This window comes from Heteronotia binoei, chromosome 21 (assembly GCF_032191835.1).
Source record: "Heteronotia binoei isolate CCM8104 ecotype False Entrance Well chromosome 21, APGP_CSIRO_Hbin_v1, whole genome shotgun sequence".
Classification (NCBI taxonomy): Eukaryota; Metazoa; Chordata; class Lepidosauria; order Squamata; family Gekkonidae; genus Heteronotia; species Heteronotia binoei.
In genome coordinates this window covers 9,241,691-9,258,968 of record NC_083243.1, presented here as the reverse complement: position 1 = coordinate 9,258,968, position 17,278 = coordinate 9,241,691, and the positions used below count along the sequence as shown (strand labels likewise).

General features: G+C 51.5%; 1 protein-coding gene across 1 annotated transcript in view; it reads left to right on the top strand.

Moving 5' to 3' along the window:
• The first annotated feature begins 879 nt into the window (after window positions 1-879).
• The window catches only part of FRMD6 (FERM domain containing 6), a 46,851-nt gene continuing 30,452 nt past the window's right edge, over window positions 880-17,278 (top strand). The window contains exons 1-5 of the mRNA XM_060262529.1: window positions 880-1,076; window positions 2,476-2,566; window positions 4,349-4,428; window positions 8,008-8,084; window positions 9,558-9,744. Of these exons, the coding sequence (XP_060118512.1) occupies window positions 978-1,076; window positions 2,476-2,566; window positions 4,349-4,428; window positions 8,008-8,084; window positions 9,558-9,744 (534 nt within the window). The 5' untranslated portion in view covers window positions 880-977. The remainder of the gene's footprint in view (window positions 1,077-2,475; window positions 2,567-4,348; window positions 4,429-8,007; window positions 8,085-9,557; window positions 9,745-17,278) is intronic.

Sequence of the window (17,278 nt, the reverse complement as noted above, 5' to 3'; positions counted from 1 at the left end):
GGGCCATTGGCCTGATCCAACATGGCTTCTCTGATGTTCTTATGTGACACAGAGTGTTGGACTGGATGGGCCATTGGCCTGATCCAATATGGCTTCTCTGATGTTCTTATGTGACTCAGAGTGTTGTACTGGATGGGCCATTGGCCTGATCCAACATGGCTTCTCTGATGTTCTTATGTGACACAGAGTGTTGGACTGGATGGGCCATTGGCCTGATCCAACAGGGCTTCTCTTATGTTCTTATGTGTGACTCAGAGTGTTGTACTGGATGGGCCATTGGCCTGATCCAACATGGCTTCTCTGATGTTCTTATGTGACACAGAGTGTTGGACTGGATGGGCCATTGGCCTGATCCAATATGGCTTCTCTTATGTTCTTATGTGACTAAGAGTGTTGTACTGGATGAGCCACTGTCCTGATCCAACATGGCTTCTCTGATGTTCTTACGTGACTCAGAGTGTTGGACTAGATGGGCCACTGGCCTGATCCAACATGACCTCTTACGTTCTTACTCATTTTACCGACCTTGGAGGGATGGAAGGCTGAGTCAATGTGGAGCGAGCTACCTGAATCCTAACATTACATTACCTGAAAGCTTACATTCGGAATAAAACTGGGTTGGTCTTTAAAGTGCTGGGCCGTTGGCCTGATCCAATATGGCTTCTCTTATGTTCTTATGTGCTACTGTACTCCTGCTTTGTTCTCTTGCTTCAGACCAACACGGCTGCACACCTGGATCTATAATTAAAAAAAAAAAAAATACGACATTCGGCAGTGTTCTTCATCCTCACCGTCTAACGTTCCTCTCTCGCTCCTTCTCTTTCTTCAGTGATGGCGCCCATTGGGGGTGACCCCGAGGTGCCCTGCCTCCTGTGACGCAGGGAAGGTGTTGTCCCCTCAGAGCTCCGATCCTGAGGTTCCCACACGGTCTCAGAGCGGCTCGCTGAACGACTCGACGGGGGAAGGCCCGGCACACGATGAACAAACTGAACTTCCACAATAACAGAGTCATGCAAGACCGCCGCAGCGTTTGTATTTTCCTCCCCAACGACGACTCCCTCAATATCATCATCAACGTGAGTGGGCTGGACCGAATGGTGTCTTTCCCCCCCCCCCTCATTTTCCTTTTGCAAGTTGGACAGATAGGCCTCCTGAGGGTGCGGTTACGTCAAGGCATTTGACTCGGAGGCCCGTTTGGCAATAGCAATACTCCCTAATGTGGTGCCTAGGACCTTTTTGGTAGCAGGAACTCCTTTGCCTATGAGGCCACACCCCCCTTATGTAGCCAATCCTCCAAGAGCTTCCAGGGCTCTTCGTACAGAGCCTACTGCAAGCTCCAGGAGGCTTGGCTACATCAGGGTTGTGTGGCCTAATGTCAGGGCTTTTGTGGTAGCAGGAACTCCTTTGCCTATGAGGCCACACACCCCTGATGTAGCCAATCCTCCAAGAGCTTCCAGGACTCTTCCTACTGCAAGCTCCAGGAGGCTTGGCTACATCAGGGTTGTGTGGCCTGATGTCAGGGCTTTTGTGGTAAAAGGAACTCCTTTGCCTATGAGGCCACACCCCACTGATGCAGCCAATCCTCCAAGAGCTTACAGGGCTCGTCGTACAGAGCCTACTGCAAGCTCCAGGAGCCTTGGCTACATCAAGGTGTGGCCTAATGTCAGAGCTTTTGGGGTAGCAGGAACTCCTTTGCATATTAGGCCACACCCCCTGCTGTAGCAAATCCTCCAAGAGCTTCCAGGGCTCGTAGCACGGGGCCTACTGCAAGCTCCAGGAGGACTGACTACATCAGAGGTGTTTGGCCTAATGCACAGGGCTTCATTTGTAGCAGGGGAATAACAGAAGTGGTTTGCCTATCCCTGCATACTGATCCTCTACTTCCTTGGTGATCTCGCCCCCCCCGGATGTAGCCAATCCTCCAAGAGCTTCCAAAAAAGAGCCTTGTACGCTCTTGGAGGATTGGCCTCCATCAGGGGGCGTGGCCTAATATGCAAAGAGAGCTCCTGCTGGACTTCCACCCCTGCTCCCATTCCAGCTTTAACAAGGGCCGATCCTGCTTAGCTTCCAAGGCTCCCCTGGGCTATCTTGATCAGGGCATATCCATTGAATTGCAGCCAACTTAAGCTGACCCCACAGGGTTCTCAAGGCAAGAGACGTTCAGAGATGGTTGGCCATTGCCTGCCTCTGCCCAGCACCCCCTGGCTGCCTGGGTGGGCTCCCCTCCAATCACGGACCAGGGCTTCGCACCCGAGATCTGACGAGACGAGGCCAGCTTGGGGTCTGCAGGCTCAGAACAGTGGGGACCTCTTGTCTGAGGGATCCAAGGGGGCCACCTTCCTGAGAAGATAAAAAATTACCTGCCTGCCATCTTCTTCTCACTTTGACACAGAGAGAAGCATCCAGGTCAGGGCAACCCAAAACGGTTCTAGCTCTGCTCACTTCTTTTTCTCTTTTTTTCCGGCTGCTTTGCAGGTCAAAATCCTGTGCCATGAACTGCTAGTCCAGGTGTGCGACCTGCTCCGACTAAAAGACTGTCACCTCTTTGGACTCAGCGTCATACAGAGTAAGAGGCTTCCTTTTATTTATTTATTTTTTTAAGTGGAGCAGTTCCAAGCTAGTTGGCTCCCTTCCCCATCCCTCTATGCTCCTATACTTAACGTCTGCCATTCTACAAGAAACGGGGGTGGAATTCTAGCTGGAGCTCGTTTGCCTATTAGGCCACACCCACCTGATGGAGCGAATCCTCCAAGAGCTTACAAGGCTCTTTTTTGTACACTCCAGGAGGACTGGCTACATCAGGGGAGTGTGGCCTAATATGCCAAGGAGCTCTTGCTCGAATTCCACCCCTGACGAGAACTACGACTGGGAGGTCCCTCACTTCATATATACACACACACAGTGGGTATTAGCCACTGATGGACCTCTGCTCCATGTTTTTATCCAATCCCCTCTTGAAGCTGGCTATGCTTGTAGCCGCCACCACCTCCTGTGGCAGTGAATTCCACATGTTAATCACCCTTTGGGTGAAGAAGGACTTCCTTTTATCCGTTCTAAACTGACCACTCAGCAATTTCATCGAATGCCCACAAGTTCTTGTATTGTGAGAAAGGGAGAAAAGTACTTCTTTCTCTATCTTCTCCATCCCATGCATAATCTTGTCAACCTCTATAGTGTCACCCCGCAGTCGACGTTTCTCCAAGCTAAAGAGTCCCAAGCGTTTCAACCTTTCTTCCTAGGGAAAGTGTTCCAACCCTTGAATCATTCTAGTTGCCCTTTTCTGCACTTTTTCCAATGCTATAATATTCTGTTTGAGGTGCGGTGACCAGAATTGCACACAGTAAGTAAGAAGTATGTATAAACAAGCTGTAAACCAGGGGTGTCAAACAAACTCATTTGCTATGAGGGCCGGATCTTGACCTTGTCGAGCCGGGCCATGTGTCATAAAATGTAATGCCAGGTCAGGGAGATATAAACTTTATAAAAGGACACAGACGAACACACACTCTCAGCCTAATCCACCTCACTGGCTTGCTGAGCCTCAACCAACAGAAGGAAGAGAGGCTTGGCTCAGTAGCTCTGTGCAATTGAGAGAGCCTGGCAAAGCAAATTGTGATGCAGAAGGAAGTAAGAGAGGGAGAAGGAAGCAGATGACGGAGAATTGCTCGTGGGCCTGATAGGAACCTTTCGGGGGCCTGATTCGGCCCCCAGGTCGCATGTTTGACCCCCCCCTGCTGTAAACCGCATTGGACAAGAACGTAACAGCCGCATTATGTATAAAAAAGAAAATAAAAGATAGGGAACATCGCAAGTAGATTAACATCAAGATACGTAAGATGCCATAATCAAATCAGTTACAGAATTTAAAGAATATCAGCGCAAAGAGTAATGCATGCCGTTACTATTACAAAGTGTACCTTCTGCGGCAGTAGTATGCACCTTTTGCGAGATGTAAACCACGCCCCCCTGGTGTGTAGGCCACGCCCCCCCCCCGATGTAGGCTAGCACAGAGTTCTTTGTGCCCTATAGGAGAGCAAGAGGGGTTATAAACGAATTAAGCGGCTATGCCATTTCTACAGGAGGAGACCGTTCGCTTTCAGAGTGGACAAAAATGTGCCGAGTCATTGAACATAAGTATTTTTTTAAAACATATTCCGTCAAGTAGTTGACTGGGACGGAGGACTGCTGTGGCTATTCTGTCTGCAGCCGCTGGGCATGTTCACAAATGCAGCTTTGAAAGGGGATGAGCACCTTGCATGAGGCCTGGGTTATTAGTTCCAAAAGAACAGCCGGCAGCCCTTTGCCACAGCCTGCGGCCTAATCGACTCCTTCTTTGTCCGGCCTTCAGACAATGAGCATGTCTACATGGAGCTGTCGCAGAAGCTCTACAAATACTGCCCGAAAGAGTGGAAGAAGGAAGCGAGCAAGGTAAGGGGGGGGCGGGCAAGAGGGGGGAGGCGCTTGAGGTTTTCTTTTCTCCTCAGGAAAGCTCTTCCATTAGCATGTCACAGCCTGGGACACTCCTACAAGATAATGCCTCAGCTTTACCCCACCTTCCTGAGTAGATATAAATTACCCACCTACCATCTTCTTCTCACTTCAGCGCAGAGAGAACTCTAGCTTTCTGTTTTATGCCGGTCGCAGCTGCTGGCGAAACGTCAGGTTCTACGACGCCGAGGCCACGGCCGTACAGCCCGAAAAATCTACAACTAACGTTTTTAGAAAGCAGGCAGGGCTTTAGCAGCAAGGCCTCGAAGCAGAAGAGACAGAGTTGAAGTTAAATCGTCTGCGGGTGGTTACTTGGCCCTCTTTATAAGTGAACTCCTCTTCGGCCCTCACTAAGAGGAGGGGATCTAGAATGCTGAGCAGCTCCTGTGATTTAATGCCAGACGTTTCAGAAATACTAACCTCAGCGGACTTGGCTTTGAAACTTGAGCTATCCCTAAGATAAATGGCAGGCACGTGGGGGGGGGGCGTCCTGGAAAATTACCTTAAGGACCTCAGGGAGAGCCAGCCTTGGCTCCCCCGGGTGTCGGCTCTTCCTCCTACCACAGATGGGTTGCTTGCGGATACAGTGAAAGGGCAGGCGTCGTTTGTGTCCTGACAAAAAAGAAGATTGATGTGGGAGTGAACAAGAAGCTAAGATGACCCTCCAAACTCCCTTTATGACTGTGCAGAGAACGGTTTTATAGGCCTCCTTAGCCTTTCGCCTGCAGCTTCAAGGCCCCCTCCCGATGTTCCTTTTTCACAAATTGAGCTTGTTCCTTCCAGCAGCTAAAAAGCAGCTCCACTGAATAGGGCCCGGATGCCCGTCCGTCTTGTCCAGCATCCTATTTCCCGCTGCAGCCATCTCGATGCTTTAAGGGGGGGGGGACTCACAAGCTCGACGTCCAGGTGTTGCTGGGCCTTATATCCTGCCTCTGAGAACGGAATCTCTATTTAGCTCAGCCGGGGAAATAGTGAAAAGGCTTATCCTCTGAAGGGTTTGAGTCCATTGAACCCGGTTGGACGGAAACAGGATTAGGCAGGTTCTTGGAGGAGAATTCTGTCAGGGGCTACGAGCTGTGGGGACCACAATGTGAGACAGGAGGCTGAAATAGATGGACCACTGGTCTGATCCAGCAGGGCTCTTCTGATGTTCTTATGAAGGCCTTGGCCTCTCTGCCCTGTTGTTGGCCCTCCGGAGGAACTGGTTGGCCACTGTGTAGATAGGAGGTTGGACTAGGTGGACCACTGGTCTGATCTAGCAGCGCTCTTCTGATGCTCTAATGAAGACCTCAGTCTCTGTTCCCTGTTGTTGGTCCTGCAGAGGAACTGGTTGGACTCTGTGTGAGACAGGATGGTGGACTAGATGGACCCTCACTGGTCTGATCCAGCAGGGCCTTTCTGATGTTCTTATGAAGGCCTCGGCCTCTCTGCCCTGTTGTTGGCCCTTCAGAGGAACTAGTTGGTCTCTGTGTGAGACAGAATGCTGGACTAGATGGACCTTCACTGGTCTGATCCAGCAGGGCCCTTCTGATGTTCTTATGAAGGCCTCGGCCTCTCTGCCCTGTTGTTGGCCCTCCAGAGGAACTGGTTGGCCACTGTGTGAGACAGGATGCTGGACTAGATGGACCCTCCCTGGTCTGATCCAGCAGGGATCTTCTGATGTTCTTATGAAGGCCTCAGCCACTCTGCCCTGTTGTTGGCCTTCCAGAGGAACTGGTTGGCCCTGTGTGAGACAGAAGGCTGGGCTAGATGGACCCTCCCTGGGCTGATCCAGCAGGGCCCTTCTGATGTTCTGTTGAAGGCCTCAGCCTCTGTGCCCTGTTTTTGGCCTTCCAGAGGAACTGGTTGGCCTCTGTGTGAGACAGGAGGCTGGACTGGATGGACCCTCCCTGGTCTGATCCAGCAGGGCCCTTCTGATGTTCTTATGAAGGCCTCGGCCTCTCTGCCCTGTTGTTGGCCCTCCAGAGGAACTGGCTGGCCACTGTGTGAGACTCAGCTGACCACTGGCCTGAGCCAGCAGGGCTCTTCTGATGTTCTTCTTTGAGAGTTTGCAAGGAAGAGTCACAAATCCTTTGGTTTCTTGCTTCTAATGCTTAGCAAGCTCGATGAACCCCTGCCGCGCTCCGCTTGCTTCCCCCCCGCCCCCGTTCGCCGCTACTAAAACAGTCCTAGGGGCTCCTCGCAGCCTGCCCATTTAACCGAATGCACAGCCGTGGGCTGCTAGAAGCCAGTAGGGCTGTAGTCGCAGCGAGCCAGGAGGGGGGTGAGTAAACGGAGAGTGGCGGCGGGGGGCAGGGAAGGAGAGGCAAACCAGCCGGTTGCCTTGGGCACCGGAGGGGGCGGAGCCCAATTTGGTGTCCCCTGCCTTGTTTGCCTAGTGGGCGCGCCGGCCCTGACCCCAAGGGATACCCATTCCAGTCATCCCAATGAATGCTGTGCTGGGGGCTTTTTTTTTTCCGCAGGAGCTCCTTTGCATATTAGGCCACACACCCCTGATATAGTCCGTCTCTCAAGAGCTGACAGTAAGGCCCTGTATGAAGAGCCCTGCAAGCTCTTGGAGGATTGGCTTAAAGGAGTGGCCGACGGTAGCTCTCCGGATGTTTTTTTGCCTACAACTCCCATCAGCCCCAGCCATCGTGGCCAATGGCTGGGGCTGATGGGAGTTGTAGGCAAAAAAAAAAAACATCTGGAGAGCTACCCTTGGCCACCCCTGGGCTACATCAAAGGGGTGTGTGGCCTAATTTGGAAAGGGGTTCCTGCTTACCCAAAAAGAACTGTGGTTGTGTTGATCACAGTCCAATGGGGGTCCGTGGCAGCTTTTCTTGTGTCCCCGGAACGGCCCCCTTTTGTGTGGGGGATCTCTACCCAGCTAAGTTGTTTCCCACAACTCAGCTTGGTGTCGTGGTGAAGTGCGTGGACTCACCTGGGAGAACCGGGTCGGATTCCCCACTCCTCTACTCGCACCTGCTGAAATTGGCCTGGGGTCAGCCATTAGCTCTGGCAGAGGTTGTCCTTGAAAGGGTAGCTTCTGGCGGAGCTCTCTCAGCCCCATCCACCTCACAGGGTGTCTGTTGTGGGGGAGGAAGGGAAAGGAGCTTGTAGGCCGCTCTGAGGCTCTGTCCTTGGAAGGGCAGCTGCTGTGAGAGCCCTCTCCAGCCCCACCCACCTCACAGGGTGTGTGTTGTGGGGGAGGAAGGGAAAGGAGATTGTAGGCCGCTCTGAGACTCTGTCCTTGAAAGGGCAGCTTCTGGCGGAGCTCTCTCAGCCCCACCCACATGACAGGGTGTCTGTTGTGGGGGAGGAAGGTAAAGGAGATTGTGAGCCATTCTTAGACTCTGAGATTCAGAGTGGAGGGTGGGATACATATCTAATGTCTTCTTTTGTTGTGGAATTCCAAAAGAAGGAAAGCTACGTGTTAAGAGAAGGGGGGAAAGTATTTCCTGATGCCCTCTTCTGAAGGGGCGGTTTCTCCTCTTACCTTTATTGAAGCTAAACCTTTTTTTGGGCTTTGGTTTGCAGGGTATCGACCAGTTTGGCCCCCCGATGATCATCCACTTCCGTGTGCAATATTACGTGGAAAACGGCCGGCTGATCAGGTATGTATTGGGGGAGGGTGGGGCTCCATTTGAGTAAAAAGGTCAAGGTCGTCCCCTGTGCAAGCACCGGTCGTTTCCGACTCTGGGGCGACGTTGCTTTCACGTTTTCACGGCAGACTTTTTTACGGGGTGGCTTGCCCTTGCCTTCCCCAGTCCTCTGCACTTTCCCCCCAGCAAGCTGGGGACTCATTTGACCGACCTCGGAAGGATGGAAGGCTGAGTCAACCTCGAGCCGGCGACCTGAAAAACCAGCTTCCGCCGGGGATCGAACTCAGGTCGTGAGCAGAGCTTAGGACTGCAGTACTGCAGATTTAACACTCTGCACCATGGGGCTCTTTAAAGAAAAGGTCCCCTGTGCAAGCACCAGTCGTTTCCGACTCTGGGGTGACGTCGCATCACGACGTTTTCACGGCAGACTTTTTTACGGGGTGGTTTGCCATTGCCTTCCCCAGTCCTCTGCACTTTCCCCCCAGCAAGCTGGGGACTCCTTTCACCGACCTCGGAAGGATGGAAGGCGGAGTCAACCTGGAGCCAGCTACCTGAACCAGCTTCCGCCGGGATCAAACTCAACTCGTGAAATCATCACGCTGGCGACATCATAGGGGGTTCCCCCCGCCAGCCCATTGTGGGCCGGCAGGTTGGGAAACTCCGGGGTGGGAGAAGCCCCGCCCAGCTCGGGGCCCTGGCAGCACTTTCCACCACCATAGAGAACGGTCAAATCTTCACCTTTGCTAGAAAGCCAGCAGGTCAGAGGAATGCCCCCACAGGCAGGAATTTTCTCGGAGACTTCTGGTTTGGAGCCAGTTTGGTGTAGTGGTGAAGTGCGCGGACTCTTACCTGGGAGAACCGGGTTTGATTCCCCCACTCCTCCCCTTGCAGCTGCTGGAATGGCCTTGGGTTAGCCATAGCTCCGGCAGAGGTTGTCCTTGAAAGGGCAGCTGCTGGGAGAGCCCTCTCAGCCCCACCCACCTCACAGGGTGTCTGTTGTGGGGGAGGAAGGGAAAGGAGATTGTCGGCTGCTCTGAGACTCTGTCCTTGGAAGGGCAGCTGCTGTGAGAGCCCTCTCAGCCCCACCCACTTCACAGGGTGTCTGTTGTGGGGGAGGAAGATAAAGGAGATTGTAGGCCGCTCTGAGACTCTGTCCTTGGAAGTGCAGCTGCTGGGAGAGCCCTCTCAGCCCCACCCACCTCGCAGGGTGTCTGTTGTGGGGGAGGAAGGGAAAGAAGATTGTAGGCCACTCTGAGACTCTGTCCTTGAAAGGGCAGCTGCTGTGAGAGCCCTCTCAGCTCCACCCACCTCACAGTGTGCCTGTTGTGGGGGAAGAAGATAAAGGAAACTGTAGGCCGCTCTGAGTCTCCGATTCAGAGAGAAGGGTGGGGTATAAATCTGCAGTTCTTCTTCCTGCCTGCCTGCTTTGCTTTTTGCCCTGACCGTGTCTTTCCCCTCCCGTCTCTCCTCTTCTCCTCCTTTCAGCGACAGAACCGCCCGCTACTATTATTACTGGCACCTGAGGAAGCAAGTCCTGCGCTCCCAGTGTGTGCTGCGTGAGGAGGCCTACTTCCTGTTGGCTGCTTTCGCGCTGCAGGCCGACCTCGGCAACTTCAAGAGGAACAAGCACTTTGGGAAATACTTCGAGCCGGAATCGTACTTCCCCGCCTGGGTAAGAGCACCTTCCGCTGCCTCGTCGGGGGTCCTTTCTTAGGCCTCAACCCACGCTGCCATCCTGCGTCTCTGCAGCCGGAAAGCTGGAGCTGGCCTACCTAGCAGGAATGGCGTGGGCACGTCTTTATGTCCCCTGCAGCGAAAGAGGACGGAGCTTTCCAACTTGTCCGGAAGCGAGTTGGTTGCCTCCCGAGCTGTCACAACTCAGGGGGGTCTCACCAATCGCTCCCACCACTCTGGGTTAAGGGTCTCCCTTGAGAAGACCCCGAGTCCCCTCCCAAACCCTTCCAGGCCTCCCTTAGCTTAGGCCAAATAATGGGCAGATTGAACAACAGGGGGAAAAAAGGTTTATTAAAAAGTCAGTTTAAGATAACAACTGAGGTGCATAAAACAGTAAAAGGGGTGAAGGGAAAAATAACCAAATGCCCCAACGCGTCTGAACTTACTGTCCCTAAACCGTCAGTCAGACCTGAACCTACTCACCCTGGCTCACAGGGCGAGGATCTCTTCCTGGCAGCAGCTCTGCCTCCTTGGAAAAGAACACCCCCTGCCTGGGCTCGGTCCTTTTATCTCCTCCTCCCACGCCCCACCCCTCTCTGGGCCAGTGTTTTCCTCCAAAACCCTTGCCATCCAATCGAAGGGACAGAGGGGATCCTGGGAAACGTAGGCTCTTCCCAGTACTCCTAAGCAGGCTTCCCTGGGGCCCGCAGGCCTCGCTAGGCCCAGGATCATGGCATGAGCGTTGGCCACAGAACGTCTCCCATTGGCTCTTAAGGGGCGGGGGGGGGACCCTGTGGGTTTGTCAGCTTGTGCATCTATTTTGTGTCCGCATGGGTCTCGGTGACCCCGGGAGCCCTTCCAAACTGTTGGGGGAAGGCTCCCGTGCCAGAAATGAGAAAGGCACCTGTAGCTTGTCCAGCTGGCCGGGGGTGGGATGAAGTCAGACCCTGCAGGGGCCAGGCGGGAGAGCCAAGGAGTCTGAGCCGGAGCTGGGCTGCCTCCTTTGAAAGCTGGCTTTGGAGTCTCTCTGGCGCTCTCTAGTGTCAGGAGGCCGTTCTTGCGTGGCTTTGCTCCTTGCTTTCCTGGCATAGGGTTGCCAAGTCCAATTCAAGAAATATCTGGGGACTTTGGGGGTGGAGTCAGGAGACTTTGGGGGTGGAGCCAGGAGACTTTGGGGGCAGAGCCAGGAACAAGGGTGTGACAAGCATCATTGAACTCCAAGGGAGTTCTGGCCATTAAAGGGACAGCGCACCTTTTTAAATGCCTTCCTCCCATAGGAAATAATGACGGATAGGGGCACCGTCTTTTGGGGCTCATAGAATTGGACCCCCTGGTTCAATCATTTTGAAATTTGGAGGGTACTTTGGGGAGAGGCACTAGATACTATACGGAAGATTTGGTGCCTCTACCTCAAAAAACAGCTCCCCCAGAGCCCCCGAAACCTCCAGATCAATTCCCCATTATACCCTATGAGAATCGATCTCCACATAGGAAATAATGAAGTGCTCAGCAGACGTTTCCCTCCCCCCCCCCCCCCCAATTTCTGGCGACTCTGAAGGACTCGAAGTTGAAGTTGCTTTCTTTCCAACTCTCCCTCCACGGAAGTGGAGTGGTGGCCCAAGGAAGCAGTGAGCAGTGGCCCACAGAAGCCCCTCGCCTGCCACATATTTTGTCAGCCATTAAGCTGCGATTGAGAACATAACATAAGAACGTAAGAGAAGCCATATTGGATCAGGCCAGTTGCCCCTCCAGTCCAACACTCTGTGTCATTTAAATACATAAGAGAAGCCATGTTGGATCAGGCCAATGGCCCATCCAGTCCAACACTCTGTGTCACACATAAGAACATAAGAGAAGCAATGTTGGATCAGGCCAGTGGCCCATCCTGTCCAACACTCTGTGTCACATAAGAACATAAGAGAAGCCATGTTGGATCAGACCAATGGCCCGTCCAGTCCAACACTCTGAGTCACATATGAACATAAGAGAAGCCATGTTGGATCAGGCCAGTGGCCCATCCTGTCCAACACTCTGAGTCACATATGAACATAAGAGAAGCCATGTTGGATCAGGCCAATGGCCCATCCAGTCCAACACTCTGTGTCACACATAAGAACATAAGAGAAGCCATGTTGGATCAGGCCAATGGCCCATCCAGTCCAACACTCGGTTACACAGTGGCCAATATATGTGTGTGTGTGTGTGTGTGTATATATATATATATATATATATATACACACACACACACAACACACATACACATACTGTGGCTAATAGCCACTGATGGACCTCTGCTCCATATTTTTATCCAATCCCCTCTTAAAGCTGGCTGTGCTTGTAGCCGCCGCCACCTCCTGTGGCAGTGAATTCCTCATGTTAATCACCCTTTGGGTGAAGAAGGACTTCCTTTTATCCGTTTTAACCTGACTGCTCAGCAATTTCATTGAGTGCCCACGAGTTCTTGTATTGTGAGAAAGGGAGAAAAGTACTTCTTTCTCTACTTTCTCCATCCCAGGCATCATCTTGTCAACCTCTATCATGTCACCCCGCAGTCGACGTTTCTCCAAGTTAAAGAGCCCCAAGCGTTTCAACCTTTCTTCATAGGGAAAGTGTTCCAAACCTTGAATCATTCTAGTTGCCCTTTTCTGGACTTTTTCCAATGCTATATCATCCTTTTTGAGGTGCTGTGACCAGAATTGTACACAGTACTCCAAATGAGACTGCCCTCGCTCCTTTCTGCTGCCCGCTGTGGAATTTTGGGAGAGGTGGCCTCTTCCCCTTTGGGCGTGTGCGCTTGCCGGGGCTTCAGTCACCGATTACTAATCCATCTCAGCAGCTGCGGGCATCCCCCAGAATAGAACTGTTATAAACAGAGGGTGATGTCAGGGAGAGTACATCGCTGAAGCATTCATGCCTCCGGCCATGGATCTCTGGAAACATTGCCGGGGCGGAGAGGAGAGGGGGCGGTTAACCCTTTCGTTGCCCAAGGCAGGAAGACAGAAATAGTTTTTCACACCCGTGCACGCCCTCTTGGATGATCTCACACATCCCCTGAGCGGGGCTTGGACATGCTGTGCCTTCTTTGCTGGGTGTTCCTTGCAGTCACAGATAAAACAGATAAAAGGAAGTCCTTCTTCACCCAAAGGTTGATTAACATGTGGAATTCACTGCCGCAGGAGGTGGCGGCGGCTACAAGCATAGCCAGCTTCAAGAGGGGGTTAGATAAAAATATGGAGCAGAGGTCCATCAGTGTCTATTAGCCACAGTATATATATATGTGTGTGTGTGTGTGTGTGTGTGTGTGTGTGTGTGTGTGTGTGTGTTTGGGTACACACACACACACATGTATTGGCCACTGTGTGACACAGAGTGTTGGACTTGATGGGCCATTGGCCTGATCCAACATGGCTTCTCTTATGTTCTTATGTCACAGAGGAGGCGATAGGGTTCCCAAGTTCAATTCAAGAAATATCTGGGGACTTTGGGGGTGGAGCCAGGGGACTTTGGGGGAGGAGCCAGGAGCAAGGTATGACAAGCATGATTGAACTCCAAAGGGAGTTCTGGCCATCACATTTAGAGGGTCGGCACACCTTTTAAATGCCTTCCCTCCATTGGAAACAATGAAGGATAGGGGCACCTTCTTTGGGGGCTCATAGAATTGGACCCCTGGTCCAATCCTTTTGAAACTTGGAGGATGTTTTTGAATAACAAGATGCCAGACAGATGTTGGAAATGTAAAAAGCATGAAGGTTCTTTCTACCATATGTGGTGGACTTGTGAAAGAGCTAAAATGTTTTGGAAGATGGTTCAGCAAGACATTTCTAAGATCTTGGGATATGAGTTTAACAAAGTTGCAGAGACTTTTTTGTTGGGATTTCAAATGGAAAAATTTCCAAAAGAAGATAGAACTTTAATCTTGGTACTTGCTCTCAGCTGCTAGGACATTGTATGCGCAGTTATGGAAGCACAAAAAAATACCAGAGAAATGGGATTGGATTATAAAAGTTATGACATGGAGTGAAATGGACAAATTACGTAACAAGAATATTAAGAGACTATGATTTAGAAGTTTTTAAGACGGAGTGGAAAAAGTTTAGAAGATATGTAGAAAAAGAGTTGAAAATAAAAGGACATTGGACAATTTTTGATAATGATTAAGTTTTAAAAAGAAGAAGAATATAATTTTTTGTTTTAATAGTTAAGGATACCTTTAAATATTTGCTTTTTAAGTAAATAACACTGGTGGGGGTAAAGTAACAGGGGGAGGGGTGGGTAGAAAGTAATATATGGGGTAGATAAAAGACGTTTTTAAAGATGTAAGATATAGATTTATTACCATATGTTACCAATAAAATTGTTTTAACAAGAAACTTGGAGGCTGTTTTGAGGAGTGGAACTGGATACTATGCTGAAAATGTGTTGCCTTAACCTCAAAACACAGCCCCCTGAGAGCCCCAGATACCTGCAGGGGGGAGGGACAGTAGCTCAGTGGTAGAGCATCTGCTTGGTAAGCGGAAGGTCCCAGGTTCAATCCCCGGCATCTCCAACTAAAAGGATCCAGGCAAGTAGGCATGAAAAACTTAAGCTTGAGACCCTGAAGAGCCGCTGCCAGTCTGAGTAGACAAGACTGACTTTGATGGACCCAGGGTCTGATTCAGTAGAAGGCAGCTTCGTATATGTTCAATACCTCAAATTTATTTGGGGAGGGGCGGTGGCTCAGTGGTAGAGCATCTGCTTGGTAAGCAGAAGGTCCCAGGTTCATATATCCCTTGGGGAGGGATGGTGACTCAGTGGTGGAGAATCTGCTTGGTAAGCAGAAGGTTCCAGGTTCAATCCCCGGCATCTCCAACTAAAAAGGGTCCAGGCAAGTAGGCGTGAAAAACCTCAGCTGGAGACCCTGGAGAGCCGCTGCCAGTCTGAGTAGACAAGACTGACTTTGATGGACCAAGGGTCTGATTCAGTAGAAGGCAACTTCATATGTTCATATGTTCAGATCAGTTCTCCATTATATCCTATGGGAACCGGACTCCATAGGGAATAATGGAGTGCCCAGCAGACATTTCCTCTCCCCCCCCTTTCGCCTGCTGATGACCCTGAAGCAGGGAGAGGGCCTCCAAACTGGGGGATCCCCTCCCTGCACCTGGGGATTGGCAACCCTAGGAGGAGATGTGAACATGAGCGCGTGAAATTGGTCTATCAAGAACAGTTGCTTTCCAGGGTCTCAGGCTGAGAAGGTCTTTCCTGTCATCTGCCTGATTCTTTTAGCTGGAGATGCTGAGGACTAAACTTACGACCTTCTGCGCGTGAAACAGAGGTTCTTCCGCTGAGCCGCAGCACACCCAGAGACCCAGTTTGGTGTGGCAGTGAAGTGTGCAGACTCTTATCTGGGAGAACCGGGTTTGATTCCCCACTCCTCCACTTGCAGCTGCTGGAAGGGCCTTGGGTCAGCCATAGCTCTCTTATCTGGGAGAACCGGGTTTGATTCCCCACTCCTCCACTTGCAGCTGCTGGAAGGGCCTTGGGTCAGCCATAGCTCTCTTATCTGGGAGAACCGGGTTTGATTCCCCACTCCTCCACTTGCAGCTGCTGGAAGGGCCTTGGGTCAACCATAGCTCTCTTATCTGGGAGAACCGGGTTTGATTCCCCACTCCTCCACTTGCAGCTGCTGGAAGGGCCTTGGGTCAGCCATAGCTCTCGCAGGAGTTGTCCTTGAAAGGGCAGTTTCTGTCAGAGCTCTCTTAGCCCCACCCACCTTACAGGGTATCTGAGCTCTCTTAGCCCCACCCACCTCACAGGAGATTGTAGGCCACTCTGAGATTCAGAGTGAAGGACAGGGTATAAATCCCATACCATCATCATCATCACCCCCAAAGTAATATTCAGAATATTCTGTTGCCTCAGAAGGTCGGACCAGAACCAACGGGTTGAAATTAAACCAAAAGAGTTTGAGGCTCAACATTAGGAAGAACTACCTGACCGTCAGAGCAGTTCCTCAGTGGAACAGGCTAACTCAGGAGGTGGTGGGCTCTCCTTCCTTGGAAGGGTCTGGAGACCAAGTCCTATGAGGAAAGGTTGAAGGAGCTGGGGATGTTTAGCCTGGAGAGGAGGCGGCTGAGAGGTGATAGGATCACCATCTTCAAGTCCTTGAAGAACTGTCCTGTTGAGGATGGGGTGGAATTGTTTTCTGTGGCCCCAGAAGGTAGGACCAGAACCAGTGGGTTGAAATTAAGTCTAAAGAGTTTCCGACTCAACATTAGAAAGAACTTCCTGATGGTTAGAGCGGTTCTTCAGTGGAAAAGGCTTCCTTGGGAGGTGGTGGGCTCTCCTTCCTTGGAGGTTTTGAAACAGAGACTAGATGGCCACCTGACAGCAATGAAGATCCTGTGAATTTAGGCAGATGAGGAGGGCGGGAAGAGTTGGGTCAGTGTTTCGTTCTCGTAGTTCCTTCTTACATGCCCAGGGAAATAGAATCATGGAGCTGGAAGGGACCTCCAGGGTCAGTGTCGTTCAACTCCCTGCACAACGCAAGAAACTCACAAATTCTTCCTCCCGCACACACACACACACACACACACCGGTGACACCTGCTCCATGCCCAGAATATGCTGTATAAGAACAGAAGAGAAGCCATGTTGGATCAGGCCAATGGCCCCTCCAGTCCAACACTCTGTGTCACACAGTGGTCAACAAACCCAAGTGCCATCAGGAGGTCCAGCAGCGGGGCCAGGATTCCAGAAGCCCTTCCACTGTGGCCCTCCCAAGCATCAAGAATACAGAGCATCATTTGCCCCAGACAGAGAGTTCCAACAATAAGCTGTGGCTAATAGCCACTGATGGACCTCTGCTCCATATTTTTATCCAGTCCCCTCTTGAAGCCATTTGTGCTTGCAGCCACCTCCTGTGGCAGTGAATTCCACATGTTAATCACCGTTTGGGTGAAGAAGGACTTCCTTTTATCCGTTCTCTCCTGACTGCTCAGCAATTTCATTGTTTGCCACTGTTGGGTACGGAAGCAATTTTCCTCCAGGCCACTTTGGCCAGGGATTCTGGAGGCATCATTTTTGTTTGGGTTTTTTGCCATCTTCTGGGCATGGAGCAAGTGTCCCTGGGTGTCTTTCCTGTATCGTGCAGGGGATTGGACTAGATGACCCTGGAGGTCTCTTCCAAATGATTCTAAGCTTGTAAAACTGCCAGTTTAGTGTAAAAGAGCCAGTTTGGTGTAGTGGTTAAGTGTGCGGACTGTTCTCTGGGAGAACTGGGTTTGATTCCCCACTCATCCCCTTGCAGCTGCTGGAATGGCCTTAGGTCAACTATAGTTCTCACAGAGTTGTCCTCGAAAGGGACAACTCTATCCTTGAAAGGGCAGCTGCTGGGAGAGCCCTCTCAGCCCCACCCACCTCGCAGGGTGTTTGCTGTGGGGGAGGAAGGAAAAGGAGATTGTAAGCCGCTCTGAGACTCTGTCCTTGAAACGGCAGCTGCTGGGAGAGCCCTCTCAGCCCCACCCACCTCGCAGGGTGTTTGCTGTGGGGGAG